The 17,004-nt window shown below is 37.4% G+C and overlaps 1 protein-coding gene across 2 annotated transcripts in view; it reads left to right on the top strand.

The window, feature by feature from the left end:
* Positions 1-17,004, top strand: part of LOC126282266 (lysoplasmalogenase-like protein TMEM86A) — a 437,733-nt gene that overhangs the window by 400,589 nt on the left and 20,140 nt on the right. For both annotated transcript variants that reach the window (XM_049981876.1, XM_049981875.1), the window contains exon 6: positions 4,017-4,181. In XM_049981876.1, coding sequence (XP_049837833.1) covers positions 4,017-4,175 — 159 coding nt within the window. In that variant the 3' untranslated portion in view covers positions 4,176-4,181. The remainder of the gene's footprint in view (positions 1-4,016; positions 4,182-17,004) is intronic.

Below are 17,004 nucleotides of genomic sequence, written 5' to 3'. Positions count from 1 at the left end.
ATGCTTTATCTCATATTTGAATTTGATGGCTATGTACAGGGTGTCCGTATGTAAAGTTCCAGTTTCAAACACTGTAAAGAGAGACATCAAATTTGAACAGCATATCATTCATGCAGGAGGAAATGCCATGGAACAAAAAAATTTAATGAAAAGTTTACCAATAAGTGGTGATGTAAGCATCTTGATGTAAATGGGGGCTGCTACAAATGACAAATGAATCACATTGTGATGGCTATGATTTAAGTTGCACATTACACCACCCATAATGTTTTTGTGTAGATGAGTGCACAAGTTCAGCCGTGAACAGTTCAAGGCCAAGGCCATACTACATTGGATGGGAAAAATTTGTTTTTAGAGGCCAAAACCTGCATAAAAAGCAAAATATCAGTTTCTAATTGTGATGAGACTGACGCAAGACACATTCAGTATGCTGTCCAAAGTTCCCTGCCTCAAGTTTAAATCAAGGAACAGCATATTAGACAACAAATAGGAGCATCTCAGAGGTCACATTCAGAATGTGTCATGCAATATGTGCCTTCCATTCAGCCACATTCATAACTGGAGCACTGAACATAACATCTTTCAGATAACCCCACAGCTAGAACTCTCACGGATTAAGATCGGGTGATCTGGATGGACAGAGTGTAGGGGAATGACAGCGGATAATTTTAGGATTTCTTAAATGCCTCTGCAGCAGCCACTTTACTGGCTGGGCAATATGCAGAAGAGTGCCGTCATGCATAAAAATGATACGTACACATCCTGCATTTACCAGTGAGGGTACCAGTTACAGCATATGCAGGACTCACCACCTCAAAAACAAAAAAACTAAAAAAAGAGGACTTGTGATAAATATGCTAGCAACCTGCACCATGCAATCATCTTTGCAGAATGAAGTGGTACTGTTTGGGGTGTGTGTGTGTGTGTGTGTGTGTGTGTGTGTGTGTGTGTGTGTGTGTGTGTGACCACTTCTATCTGTACAAGAAATTCCAGCATGAATGTATTTCTTGTAGGCAGCTCAGCTTGGAAGTCTGAACATGGGTGATTTTTTGTATGGATAGCAATGCAGGATGTTTTGTAGGATATTATGCACCATGTTTGGAGGCATTGCCAGTGTTTTGATAGTTACCCATGCACTGCATATTTGCACACCACCGCTTGATCCCTCTTGCAATACTGTTGCCACATCTTCAAGAAGTGTTATATCAACTAATTTTGTCCCTCTGTCACAGTGGACTTCAAAAGAATCTGTCATTTTGAATTTTGTAATCATTTTCTCCAGACCAATAGTGGATATTGGACCAAAACCTTTCTTCATACTTTTGAGTGTCTGGAACTTCTGCAGGGTTTCTAGCACACACTAATTATTCTTACAAAACAATTTTACCAGCAGCACATGGTTTTTGATGGATCATGTTGGGCATCTTGGATACAAACTGAGGAACAGCTGTGTGCTGCACTTCAGTTGGTGTGCCTCTTTCTCCATTTATTGGTCTTTTTTTTGGTTGCATTTCCACCTGTATCAACAATATGTTGTTCAAATTTGACATCATTCAGAGCAACTGTTCTCTTTGTACAGCTTTTTAAAATATTAAAAAACAATTGTCACATACTGGATGCATATCATTTCTCACACACATATTGAAGCAGTCCATCACAAATTCTTAGAACCTGGGCACACGTTCAACGAGTGTGATCAATAGTTTGGTCTTATTGAGAAATGCAAGAGGAATCAGTCATGTGTACATGCCTCAGGATTGGTAGGTGTCATTAAAAGGTCCAGCAAACAATCCACAGTTGCCAAAACGAATCAGGGAGACTTTGTAGCTATCGCTTACATGAAACTCTTGACAAAGTCATCCATTCCAGGAGATACCGAAGGAAATGCATTTGCCTGGCAGTCAATTAGATAGATTCATGTAAAAAAGGAATGTCCATTAATCATGCATTTTAAGATTTCTTTCAATGAGGATGTTGAATTTTATACAGCTGACTTCTTCAAACCACTTTGTGGGAGACTCCCACAGTCACATTGAATACACTGTACAGTGTTCAATTACCCATGACATGTGTAAAGTTGAATAACCTGCAAGAGCTGAAATGCTTCATTCCCCCCTGTCCACCATGCTTTCTTTGATAATCTGAAGTATGAGGGACAGTCTTAAAGTAAAAGCAGCTCAGGATGTCAAGAACGATGAGGAGGGGCAGGATGACATGGAGAGGCAGAACGTCATAGTCATGAATAAGAATGTGTTTATAGGCCTAGGGAAGTAACAACAGGCATGGAGGATTTACAAGATGTTGCTAGCAACATTCTGGACAGTGACTACGACTAAAATGTTGCCCTATGTTATTTAAAATGTTCGAAAGTGTCATAGTTACTGCATGAGAAAATTATTAATGTGTTCATGTGCACCTTTATTATTTTTCCGCTAAACCTTTTCCATATCAAAATAAAATAAGTCGTTTTAGGCTCTTTGCTCACCCAGAATGGTGGTATGAACTTGTCATCTTTTGTCTGCAGAACACCTAAATCCTTTAGTATATATCTGTAAAGTTGCAATGTTGTGCCAGCAAAACTGATTTTCTGATAACCAGGTGAACTTCAAAGCCATTTATCTCAGAAGTATCTGAATTGCACTTACATCACTTTGCTTCTGACCCCCTCATTTAGACTACATCACACTGTTCACTAATAATACGAGGCATGTTGTTGATGTGTGGAATATACCAGTAGATGCCTTGTCTGTATCAAGACAATTAGAGTTAATTAGATTTTGAAGATCTTTGCAGGGCACAAGAGGAGGACAGTGAATTAAAATTATGGTTTATTTCTTCCTGCAGCTTGCAATTTTGGCAAGTCAATGCCACATACACCCCCCCCCCCCCCCTCTCTCTCTCTCTCTCTCTCTCTCAGTTTGGTATATCATTGTGTGTAAACACAGACAGACTAGCAGTTTTAGTATCACCAATTCAAGGCACTAGAAACATTCCTAAGAATGTACAGAATCAGGGCACCAGTGTACCACCATTGTTCAGCAAATGGACTGGCAAATTCATTAGATTAAAAGCAGCTGTCTTATTCCCCCAAGGCTAGATACAGATAGACATAACACAATATTTGCATCTGACCCTCTGAATATGCTAGCAGCAGCAAGAAGTGGTTCAACAGTGCTCTCAAGTGGTGATATTTTCTGGGTATCTTGTGGATTTATTCATTTTTCCCTAAATCCCACTGACACTTGTGATGTTAGTGGATGTTGGATAGATGGGGGATGGAGGGAGGGGGAAGTGGTGGTGAGGCTAGGGCAACATTTTTCTATTTATATAGAGATTATTTTGACTGCTGAATTTTGTTGGTGACAAATGAAGTGTGTTTCTTTGTGCTTAATTTTGAAATGCACTTTGATGAGCTTCTTAAATTTTTAATTCTATTTTTTCTGCCTTTGTATACACCTCTTAGTGGATAAACCCATCAATATGTCACTTCAGTCAACTGAAGGACTTCAAAATTGAACAATTACAATCAGTTTACTATATTTTGAAAATTGAGACTTGCCTTTTTAACATACTGAAGGAAGGAAATCTGAGGGCGTAAGTAATTATAATAAGTAAGGGAACACTCTCTGAAGATGTGAAATTTTGTATGTGTTTTGAACATGTCAGCTGTACCACAGTGTTTTCCTCTGTCAGTTGTATGACAAAGTTTTCTGTCTATTGATGTTCATATGATGACATTTTTGTGAAATATTGTCTCAAAAATTACAATCATCAAACTTTTTTTAAATTGTTGCTTTGAGAACAAACAATATTAAATACTTAATATAAGGAGCAATATTGAGCCACATTATAGGAGGGAGGGGGGTATATGCTGGAGATTATGACTGCTGTACTCTAGGTTTTGAAATAAGGCAAGTTATTGATTGTGAATTTTTCCACTATTTTTCTGTATGTCTAGAGTTTTAATCCATTGATCATGATGATGATGTAATTTTTAATCTTTCTCACCTGAACAGGCCTTGATAATGATTACGTATTATGCAGCTCAGCTGGGAATAGCTCTCAGTGTTGTAGATTCGAAGGACAGTTATGATAAAACTAAGACTATTACTTCAAGTGAACCAGCAAATACAAAAATCAGGATAGCAATTCCACAGAGCTCATCATCTCACTGATAGTAGGTAAGACACTACTTTAAGTGAATAACTTCCATTCAGATATAAGATTTCTGCCAGAAAAAACTGAAGTAAATCATGCTTTTCATGTGGGAATGTGCTAGAGGAGAGTATTGCTATGGAATTCAAAGTCTGGTGCCTTGTTTATGTCACAAGTTTTCGTATTTTTGCGATCATAATATAGAATTTCTCCATAGAAAGTTCCAGAAGTGTGCATTAAACGTTCATTTACAGACTTTCTCTTTAGCTGGTGAGTTTTTAAAAGTATCTTGTCCATATTATACGAAATAATTTAGCTCAAAACTGATAATTTATACAAGTAATCAGAGCTACAGCAAACAGTGAGTCTTTCTTTTACAAAATGAAATATAATTATAAAATTGAATGAAAATAGGTTACTAACACTAATATATATTTACATTAATTCTATTTTTGTTCTTTCTGTGCAAAATGTCCTAATATTGACACAGTACAATATTTAAACATCACCAAAGTTTCCCTTTACATTTTGCATATCTGTATCGACATCCCCTAAAAGTCTACAGTATCGAATACTTCAATATGTCCCAATATGTCCTGTAATGTTACACAACCCCCCATCAACACTTCCACGTGAAACACGGAAGGGTTGATTTCCTTACATTACAAAACAGAAAAGTTTTACACATATCTTTGGTGTCTTCTTTCTTGAAGACCGGTGATCTTCTTTCTTGAAGGTCGATGATCTTCTTCCTTAAAGGTCGGTATACCTCAGTGCCACACACTGTATTTCAGTCTCATCTTCACAGTCCGTATGGTTTCCATATACACTGCAGGCTATCACAGGCTGCAATAGCACAGTCCGCTATGAATATACAGCATACAGTGGTCAAACCCAGTTAAACATTAGCAAAAGCATTTAATAGTCGGTGGACCGGTTTTTAAGGACACACAAATTTGAATTCTCTAAAGTCTAATTACTCAAGAAAATTTACTCTAAATAATTTCTTAAAGCTAAGAGAGGATAGACTGACAGATGGAGAAAATTGATTATACAGGATCACAGAATAAGTGTAAGATGCAATGCCAGAATACGAAAATGAAATATGACAATCGCATAGCTAGGGGACCTAGTGCTCGCCAAACTCTTAGCACACAAAGAATGTATGCTCCCCTGAGGAATCAGATAAATACAACATAACAAAGTATACAAAAATATCCTGGTAAGATTACATATAAAAGTTTATAAACATCTATTATCTAAAATACTTTTTTACATTTTTTTATACGATTTCAGTTCGGTCACGTTTCGTAGGCCAAACAGTCTGCCAGAATTTGGGTAGACTAGACGGTAAGCATTCGGATGAGGATTGTCCTGAATCTTGAAAGGTCCAATGTATATGTCAAAAAACTTTAATTCACCACTGATGGCTTTAGATTTCTCTTGTGTTTTAACAAGGACCAAGTCTTCAATTTTAAATTGAGTAGGCTTCAATCTTTTGTCATGTCTACATTTCCTCTTATCACCTTGAGATTTCATGGTATTTCTCACTATTTCCTCTCTCTCTTGAGTACTTAATGGTTTGCAGACTGGAAAAATCAATGAAATCACTAATTGGATGTGGTGGTTTGCTATTATACTGTATTTCATAATGCGAAAACCCTGTTGAGGAATGCTATAGGCTGTTCACAACATCTTCGAATTTCTCAACATAGTCGATCCAACTAGCATGATCAGTATTGCAGTAGGTTCTAAAGAATCGCCCAATTTCCCTCATGTATCTCTCCGAAGGGTTTCCTGACGGATGATAAGCTGAAATAAGAATGTGACTTATATTTTCATCTTCAACAAAAGCTTTCCATACTCCAGAAGTAAATTGAGTCCCATTGTCTGATAAGATTTTCTGAGGTTTTCCAACCCTGCCAAAATAGTCTCCTCTGATTTTTGAAATAATGCTCTTACTTCTCTCAATGATGCCCCACTCTTCCATCTTTTGAAGTTCCTTTTCTACATCTTTTCTCTTTGCAATGGGTACACTATAAGGTTTTATAAAGAATGGCTCATGTGGTTTTAATCTGAGTTTACATTGATAATTCTTTACTCTGCCAGGTCTATCATCAAAAACATCACAGTAATTCCACAATAATCTTTCTAACTCTACCTTCTGTTCTTGGTTCAAATTATCTGATTCCCATAATTTTTCTTGAACTATATCCCCATATTCTCCATTATCATAATCCTCAGTAATTTCCTCTACACAGTAACCACTGTCTTTAGAAAATGTAACGTCCCTAATTTCAATTCCCTTATCAGCACAGTTTTGAACCGACATGTCAGTACTGGAACATACTCTTGTCCTAGGATCAATAAAGGTAAACAAACTCTTTTCCCAATCAAATGCTGCATTAGCTTTTAATATCCAGTCCATACCCAACAGTACATTCTCATTTAGGTCACTTATTACAAGACATCCTTGAGTAAACTGTACATCATTTATACTGAAGGACAACAACACCTGTCTATTAACAATTTTGCTCAGTTTGCCAGTAATGCCTCTAATTTTTATTCCAACAACTGGTAATTCAACAAAGTCAGGATCATGCTTAATTATATCTCTTAATTTGCTTGAAATGGCACTAATTGGACTCCCTGTGTCAATCAAACAATACCCTTCACAACCTGCAGCTTTAATTTTTATGTATGGACTACCAATAGTGGTGTTTTCCCTTTCTTCCTGTTCTTCATACAAAAGATCTGCTATCTCATCATACCTCTGTTCCATATTTAGGTTTTCTTTATTAGGCAATACTTTCTTCAAACTTCTAGGTCTACTGGAATGTCTGGATTACTATTTACCTCACACACATCCTGACTAGTACCCCGTTTGATGATTTCATTAGGCTTAAAAGCAGAAACTGGTTCACAAATTCCCCTTAATTTGATCTTAACATCATTGTCATCACTGTAATCTTTAAATTTGTCCCAAACAGATTTCAAAATAATCTCAGATGCATCAGCACAATCAACCCCCCTGTCTCCTGATGTATTACTAAGCTGAACTGGCACAACTATTCTCAACACTATTGCTTATAACATCCTCCTTAACTTCAACATAAACTATTCCATCCAATTCACCATCAAAATCTTCTAGTACATAATCACCATTAGCCTTAACATCAACATTATCATCATCATTGCCTGAGCTTACACTACAAACACTACTAGTATCACCAACATTACTCACAACACCATCTTCACCAACCACATCCACATGAATATCAGACTTTCCAGAAACTTCAGTACGAACATCATTATGACAACTTACATCTAAAACATCACCACACATAAGTTTGTGCAATCCAAAATTATCAAAGTTATCCTTACCTTTCATTTCAGCATTAGGTGCTTCTTCTTGATTATATAAATTTGCAATTATATCATCTTCTAAGCCTACTTCATCAAAGGTAGCCTGGTTCCTATTACAGTTGTTTCTAGTATTTTCTCTGATGACATTCCAAAATTTCCTGTCAAATTCAATTTTTTCATTACCTCTATCTACAGATCGATCATAAGCATACTGTCTATACTGGTTAGGTCTCTGATTATAGTGCTGTCTGTTCCGGGTGAAATTAGCCTGATTTTGAAAATTCCTTGCCCCCAAACTGACAGACTCCCAGTGGAGCATTTAGTCGTTTAAAGGCCTATGTCTGTCGTTTCCCTGCCTCGGGTTACCTTCTCTCATGTCATTACCCCAGGACCTGTTTCGAATTTTCCCATTCTCTGTTTGAATTAAAGTGCTGATCATTCCTACCAAAATTTCTTCTGTCATTGCTATTATAATTATCCCTGTTGTTGTTAAAGTTTCTTCGTTCACTATTATTGTTATTATTTCCACGGTTCGGTTCCCACCCTCTGGGTGATGAACCTACAAAGTCGTTAAATCTGTTGTTTTGTTCAAAGGATCTATCAATTTTGTCCAAATATTTCAAGAATTGTTCTATGGACTCATCTGGACCATGTACTAAACCCCATTGTACTCTTTTCGAAAGTCTCCGTTTTAGTGCATCAATTTAAGTTAGCTCATCAAATGGCTTATCCAGATGCACTAATTTTTGCAACTGTTTCTCACAATAGGCTTTCATTGACCCATCAGATTCTCTGTAACTAGGACCATTCAAGAATTCACTTTTGATTCGAGCTTGCTCAGTTTCAGACCAAAATTTGGTTAGAAAACATTTTTCGAAATCTTCAAAGGACATTTCCGCGGAACAATTCTGATTGGCCCACAAAAGCGCCTCACCATCAAGTAATTTCTTTACAAATTTTATCTTAACACTATCTGTCATTATGGACGTGAACTGCTCCTTGCAGAATTGCATGAAGTCTTTTGGGTGTATATTCTTGTCACCGGGATAAGTTTTAATGGGAAAATTTCCCCATACCGCATTACAACTATTACTAAAACCTTTTTGCAACATAGTTTCTTGTATTTCTACAAATTTTCTGTCTACAGTTTTTTCGACATTACCTACTCTACTACAAATTTCTGTGACCTTTTTGTCATAATCAGATTTGAAAGATTCAATTTCACTTTCAAAAAATCGTTTTGTCTGATCAAATTCATTTCTCAATTGAGAATTTTCCTCATTTACAAAATCAACAACTTTTTTAAGTTTTGACTGGTTATTTGAAATTTCGTTACTTAAATCAGTTTCAAGGACAGAAATTTTGCTCTCAACCATGTCCACACGACAACTAAGTTCTTTTTGGTTTGACTCAAAAGTAATTCGCCATTCTTCGAGAACCTGATTAGTGCGAGCAATCTGTTCTGTATTTGAATTTATTTCTGATTTTAAATCACACACAGCCTTCGAAATCGACCTTTCCATCTGTTGTTGTGTCTGTTCAATTTGTTGACGTAATTCGACACGAGAATCGTCCATCTTCGAGTTTGTGTTATCCAACTTCGAGTTTAACTCTGAAAACATTTGTTTTAACATTTCCAACATTCCTACACTGTCAGAAGCACTTTCCCTAATAGGTGTACTCGCTACACCGCTGTCAATACTGAAATCTGCGTCTTTTTCCAGTATTTTAGGAAGCAGGTACTTATCTTAGTGTCCATCAGCGGTCGTTGGTGTCCGAATTTTCTTCAATTCCAGGATGGTTTCGCTCGGTTGATTCATTCCTCTTCTTGTGACCCCAGAATTGACGTATTTACTTCTGAAGAATGACTGGTCTGTCGTATATCCTCTTCTTGTGGTCCCAAAACAGACGTATTTTCTTCTTGTGATCCCAGAAGAGACGTATTTTATTTTGAGGAATCACTGGGTGGTCGTCATATCCTCTGCTTCCTCCACCAAATTATAACATCCCAGCTCCTCCACCAAATTATAACATTTCAGCTCCTCAACACCAAATTAAAACGTTCCACTTTTAATTTGTTTGCACTTATAGCGATCCCAGCTTCCTCAACCAAATTAAAACATTGCATTAGGAGGTGTCTGCTTTGTGCAAAAGGTCTTGAGTTCATATTGACGACAACAAGTAATTCTTCATTACAGACGTTTATTTACAAACAGAACTGACAGACTTCACAGACTCAACAATTTATGATAGACCTTTTCTATATATGAATGATGAGCAATCACCCTTTATTTCATAAATAGGTGTGATAGTCATTATGTGATTACAGCAAATTGTGTCTTGATACTCGTTGCCTTTCAAGATTTTTCATATTTGTGTGGCTGTCATTACATGCAAATGATTGGCATTTCATTGCAGTCACACAAAGTAGGAATAAAGGCATCAACTTATTATACAGGGGGATTTAGGTTTGAAATTTCTGTTACAGACTTACAGGACTGGCAGAGGAGAGTTAGTACATAAAATATTTGAATAGGAACCCATATCTAGAAATGTACCATTTCATTTCTATGACAGTTTAAATTCAGATGTTACATCATCTACTTCTGCTTGAGGAACTGAACTAGGTGAGATGCAGTACAATTATTAGGCAACAATTTGAAATGAAAGATAACAAAACATCTATTTATCACTAAGCAAATTTGTTTGTATTAACACTTAAGCATTACATGTTTATGTTATTCCAAAACAAAAGAAAGAACTCAGCATACTGTAGGCACAGAACAGTACTGATGCTTTACAACAGTGGCTCGATGTGGTGACCACCACGGTTTTTACAGAGATGGTACCTGTGAAGCATGTTCTGGTACACGTTCTCCATCCAACCTGTTGTTTCTTCAATTTCTAGTGCAGCGGCCAGAACTCGTCCCAGCAGATCCACCTCTGTCTCCACAGAAATTCTGTAAATTAAACTTCCCATATGATGCCACAAGTAGTAGTCCACAGGAGATACGTCCAGCAGTCACAGTGGCCATTCAGTTGGATCACCTTGACCTGTTCATCTTAACCCCATATTGTCTTTTGATATGTCTCTGAACTGTAGGTGTTGCTCTAACCACATATTATGATGACCATTCAGTGGCACAGCTTCGAAGAAGGGGTTCAGTACATTTTGTAGGAAGATGAAGTATGCATGACCAGTTAGCTTGAGTGGAAGGAGGTATGGTCTGATCACATGACCATCTAGAATGGTACTGAAACCCCTGAACATGGGTGGCGTTAGGGTTTTCATCTGCCCACACGTAGCTGTTTTACAAATTGGGAACACAACCCCTAATCAAATTATATTCATCTCTGAATGGAAACAGCAGCATTTCAATGCAGCAGTGCAGGAACCATGTGCAGTAGGCAATGTGTTGTGAAAAATAGGCTGATCCCATAGTGTGTACCCTTCGTAAGTGGTACAGATGTAATTGTCACTCACGCAGAATCTCCTAGACAATCCTGTAACTAACACCCATTGCACACACAATTGTTCAAGTGCTTGTTGATGGTTCTCCTCAATGTGATTCGGTACATATTCTTCAAATTCAGGTGGTGTGGCATTTCCGTGGAGCACCACAGTCCTGCCTCCTCATGGTTAGATACCTGTTTGTTGGTGCTGTTGAGGACTTTGACAGAAAGTTTGTGCAAAGGCATGCTACTTTGCAGAAAACGTTGATGATACAAATGACTAGCAGCTCTTCTGTTGCCTTGAGCTTCTCTGTACACAAGGGACATGTTTGAACATTCTGAAAAAAATATATTGAACATTGTTTGTTGTATCAGAGATGCACAGGCATGGAGTAGATCTGGCAGCAAGGCAGACATTGACATCAAGTGACTATCCCACGTAATGCGCTTGATCATGTGTACCCTATCACATACCAGGACAAGCAATTTTGAGACTTTTCTGTTTCCCTCAGCAGATGTTGACATGTTACACATCTGAACTGAAATCATTGTAGAACAGAAAAAATATGTTTCTGGACACGGATTCATATTCAATATGTTATGTATTCATTCTCCTCTTCAAGTTCTACATGTTTGTAAGAGGAATTTCTGAACATCAGAGTATAAAGGTAGATCACACAGCAGATTTCTAATTCAGAAGTCACATCTGAATGTTCTTTATTGGTGAAAGGTTTGTGTTTTCTCATGTAGGTTGGAGAAATATCTATCAGCATGTGCCACAATTGGCAGTGACAGCATCATGACCTGTTGAGACTGCAGTTTTCAGTGTCTTGTAGGAGCTCAGCAGCCTCATTAGACTACCACCTGAGGGGTAGTCACAATGTTTGCTTGACTATGCTGGATTGTACAGAAAGTTCATATATATAGAGTCAGGAAATGGGCTTGTTTGAAGCAAAGTATCCACATGGGCAGTGAGATGACATCAGCGCATGTAACACCGTGGACTGTCAAATGGACAACAATTGTTGCAGCTTCTCTTGATGTGCCAACATTGGTGCACCCAGTAATGACACTTGACACAGGAATGGCAACACATCCTGTTTTTCAGATGGGTCCTGGTTATATGTACAATATCATGAGTGTATCAATGTGTGGAGACTCCAAGGAGAATGAATGTTGCCAAATTGGATTTGTCATTGTCACACAGACACAGAAACTGGCTCAGTGGTATGGGTTGCATTTGAGTGTACAACATAATCACATTTGGCTTGCATAGCTGTGACTTCCCTGTAACTTATATTTCAGCAAGACAATTCCAGCCCAAAATATTTTCCACACTCCTCTCAAAAATGGCTAAAATGACTCTGAGCACTATGGGACTTAACTACTGAGGTCATCAGTCCCCTAGAACTTAGAACTACTTTAACCTAACTAACCTAAGGACATCACACACATCCATGCCCAAGGTAGGATTCAAACCTGCGACCCATAGCGGTCGCGTGGTTCCAGACTGTAGCGCCTAGAACCCCTTGGCCATCCTGGCCGGCCACACTCCTCTGATCTACCTCAATACAAAAGGGGGTTTGACTGTTGCCCTGGCTGCCACATTATGTAGATCTTTCTTCTGTTGGAAACATCAGGTTTTGGATTGCTGAAGGACTGCCATGCCACCACTCTCTAGCTGCCATGACTAGTGAACTTGGGCATAGAGTTGAAGCCATCTGAAAAGACATGTTTTCACCTGTCATCCAAGTTCACTTCAACTTGATGCTCAGCTGGGTTATAGCCATTGTTCTACCAGAGGTGGAAGCTCTGTGTACTACATTTTACATCCTGTATACAACCAAACAATATACAAATTTAATCTTGTATTCTTTGTATAGGATGACAGAAAAAAGCTGGAGCATTTGCAATGCGTACTGGTAGACATAAACAGTTGGCAGCACCAGCCCTTCAGACATAAACAGTCTTACCATTTAGTAATAGTGGACCCATGGAATGATCAAAAGCATGCTTTTGCCATAAAAATATTTTATGGAAACAGTGATAGTTTGGAAAGCATGCGGAGGAAGCTCTGATGTTTTTTTAACTTATGGTGATGTTGTTGGGTTCTCTTGAAACTCGTAATAAAAACTTGATTAAAATTTGGAAGAGACTGGATCTGCTCTAAAAAGGAAAATGACAGGGTAACTTGTACTAGGCAGAATATTGAAGTTGTACACAATCGTCTTAGATAGCCCACTGCTTTCAGTTCGTAAAGAGGCACCTGCAGGCAATGTATCCTGAGAGAATGTTCACCAAATTCTCAATTTTGATTTAAAATTCCATTGGCACAAGTTGCTGATTGTCCAGCAACTGAAGGAGAACAACTACCACATTGTGATTTTAATCCTGTCAGCAAACTAAGACTAACATAAGTGAGGACACTGGATTTATGGACAGACTTTGTGTCAAATGAGGCACATTTTCACCTCACAGGTTACATGCATAAGCATAACTTCCAATACTGGCAGGCAGCAATCCTAAGGAAGTTCATGTATATCCATTACATGTCAGCAAGGTAAAAGTAGGTGTGCAGCTTTATCACAGGGGGTCATCAGACCTTACTTTGTTAAAAATGAAGAGCAGATCATAGTGACTGTCACTTCAGATCAGTATATTGAGATGTTACAATCTTTCGTTGCACCTGCATTGAACAGTACTTCACAACTTCACAAAACTTGATTTCAACAGGATGGTGTGACATTGCACACTGCGTGGCAATTGGTGGCAACTGTTTAAGAATTGTTTGGTTACCGTGTCATCTCAGGATTCAGTGATATTCCCTGGCCTCTAAGATCATTGGATTTGTCCATTAGGTGTTTTTTCATGTGGTGCTACCTTAAGAGTCTGGTCTACATGATTCAGTCAAGAACGCTGGATGAACTGAAAAAAAGAATTCAAGGCAAAATTCATGGTATCCCAGCATAGATGTTGCAGCACTCAGTGAAGAATTTAGAGAGCAGATTGGAAGAAAGCATATGTACAGGATGACGCCATTTACAGGATGTAATTTTCAAACATTGATAATACAGATTACTGTCTCTTAAAAGGTAAATTGTATTGGTTTATTTCCTGTCAATAAATTTTTTCCTTGTATGTTTTCTATTTTTAGTGGGTGTTTAAGAAATCCCCATTTCTGTGTCATCCAGTATGATACTGCATATACGTTGTAAGTAATATTTCATTATTTCCTGGTTTCCTCATACAAACAGCGAAGAATACAGCAGTCACAAATAATGTTTATTGCACATCCAGATTTCGATCACTGTGAGGCAGTCTTCAGTGCAGTAAATGCAAGTTTGAACATTAAAACTACTTCTATATACACATAGTCCCAAATGGACTATTCATGCCAGTAGTTGAACTGAGTGTGAACTTAGCCTTTGTATGAATAGTCCACCTGGGACTGTGGGTGTATGTAAGTGGTTTTAATGTTTAAGTGTACATTTACTGCACTGAAGACTGCCACACAGTGATTGAAATTTGGATTTGCAATAAATGTTATTAGCAACTGACTGCTGTAACCTTTACTACATGAAATAAATAGTCACTAGGAACATCTGCTTCCATATGGAATTGAACCTGTAGTTGTCCTGGTGTTGGCAGTTTTCATAGACAGAAATGTATATTTCCTTTGCCCATGTATTTGCCATGACAGGATAACAGATTTTGTTGTTGATGATGATCTGAGCTGCTTTGACAGGCAACATAAGACCTAAGAGATTCTCATTGATATGTCTGGGGCATTTGTTTGTGAAAATCATTGCAAGCTAATGAATAATATATGTTGATATGAACTGAGGGTAATATTATGATGATATAAAATCTTACATGGAGAATAGGACACCGTTCACAGAAATCATATGTACTGATGGAAGATAATCAATTAAAGATTGCAGTTACAACCTGTCAAATGAGCTAAGTCATGAAGTTTGTAGGCACACAAATACTACACAGTGGCAAAAATAAAACTTATCAAACATTAATCGTAACCCTTTTCAATGGTTGGTTCAGTGTAGTGATAAGTATTTTCTGACATTCAATGAAGTATGGTTGTGAGTTCAAATAATCTGCATTTCTATTAAGGCATATATTTAGCATTTCTGATTTAAACAAAGGTTTGTTTAGTTATCATTTTGCTCATGAGAAATTACGCCATTTTCTTGGTGTAGTGGTGGATTTGGAGCTGTCCTGGAGTTAATGTGGATGCAAACCTGTACAAGACAGAGCCAAAACAGTGTCTCCATTTTTTTTTTTTTTTTTTTTTTCACTGTTGCTTCCTTATACAGCACTTACCGTGCTACAGAAAACAGGCAGTCCAACACAGTGGTGGATGTATTCTGGCAACAATTTGCAGCACAACATAAATCTGACTGAAGTATTCTTACCTAACATTCGCCCCTAGCTTATAGAACTAGAAGCCTTAATTACAACATTTGTTTACCATTTGTATATGGACAGAAGATGATCTGTGATGGCTTTCTGTTTTAGCAGAGCTAGTTTAGTACACTGAAGAACAAGGTTTGCTATGCTGCTGGTACGTACATCTTTGGACCAAAAAAACATTACTTATGACGAGAAGAGAAAATGTGAAATTATAAGGTAAAAAAAAAAAAGATATCTTCAGGAATTAGAGCCTTCTCATATTCTGTTTATTCTGTTGGTTACAACACATTTGGTATGGCTGCACAGTAAACCACCAAACAAGGTAGACAAAGACTTTCTTGGTTCGTTCATAGGCTGTTAAAAGTTCATTCTACAGGTTAATTTGAGGTTGGTGTTTCAAGGTTTTCCACATTCATCTAATTCAAAGCTGACCCTTGGCAACACTTTGCTAAGACAACCTGAAAATTCTAGCTCTCAAACCACATTTTGTTCAATTTTAATTTGCCAGTCTACATCAAATAATAGAAGGCAGGAAAATAATGCAATAGATCTATAAAAATAGTCAAATATAAAGTTTTGTAAGAAAATAAAGCGGTGTAGATGGTGTCAACATTAAGGAAGTGTTTTTTAAATGGGTTTCTTTTTTCCCAATTTGAGTAAGGTTAATGGTCGTTATTTTTATTCCTAAGCAACATGGTTTTCAAAGTTATTTAGAGTGTTTTGTCTACATATTTTTTTCTAATTTTCACTGTCAACTGAACGTTATTGTTATATGCACAATAATACTTATTATGAATAACTCTCTGGAGACTATGGATTTTATCATAAAGAGGTTAAAAACGCATCATTAATAGTCATATAAATTATATAAAATTATATACTTCATAGTTATTAAAAAAATATACTTACAATTTAGGTGCCAAAATGTTGTTTGTGTTGTGATCTTCAGTGTGAATACATACTGGCAACCCTCCATGCTACTCTATCCTGTGCAGCTCTCATTATTTCTGAATAACTGTTACAACCTAGTCCTTTTGAACCTGCTTACTGTATTCATCTCATGGTCTCCCTCTACAGTTTTAACCCCCCCCCCCCCCAACCCCCAACCCCCTCCCCCCTCATGCCTCCCTCCAATACTAAATTGCTAAATTGGTGATCCATTGATGTACCTTTTTTTTTAGGTTGGACATGGCACAAATTTCTTTTCTCCTGAATTCTGTTCGATACCTTCTCTTTAGTTGCATGATCTACCCGTCTCGTCTTAAAGCTTTCTTCTACAGCACCACATTTTAAAACTTTCTATTCTCTCCCTGTCTAAACTGTACATTGTCTGTATTTCACTTCCATACTGTACACACTCCAGACCGGTAGCCCCAGAAAAGACTTCCTAACACTTAAATCTATATTTGATGGTAACAAATTTCTGTTCTTTTCTTGTCACTGCCAGTCTACATTTTGTATCCTGTGTGCATTGGTCACCATCAGTTACTTTACTGCTAAAATAGCTAAAGTTATCTATTGCTTTCAGTGTTTCATTTTCTAATCTGATTCCCTCAGCAACGACTGATTTAATTAGCATAAATTCCATTATCCTTGTTTTGC

Source organism: Schistocerca gregaria, chromosome 7 (assembly GCF_023897955.1).
Source record: "Schistocerca gregaria isolate iqSchGreg1 chromosome 7, iqSchGreg1.2, whole genome shotgun sequence".
NCBI lineage: Eukaryota > Metazoa > Arthropoda > Insecta > Orthoptera > Acrididae > Schistocerca > Schistocerca gregaria.
This window is presented reverse-complemented; position numbering and strand designations above follow the sequence as displayed.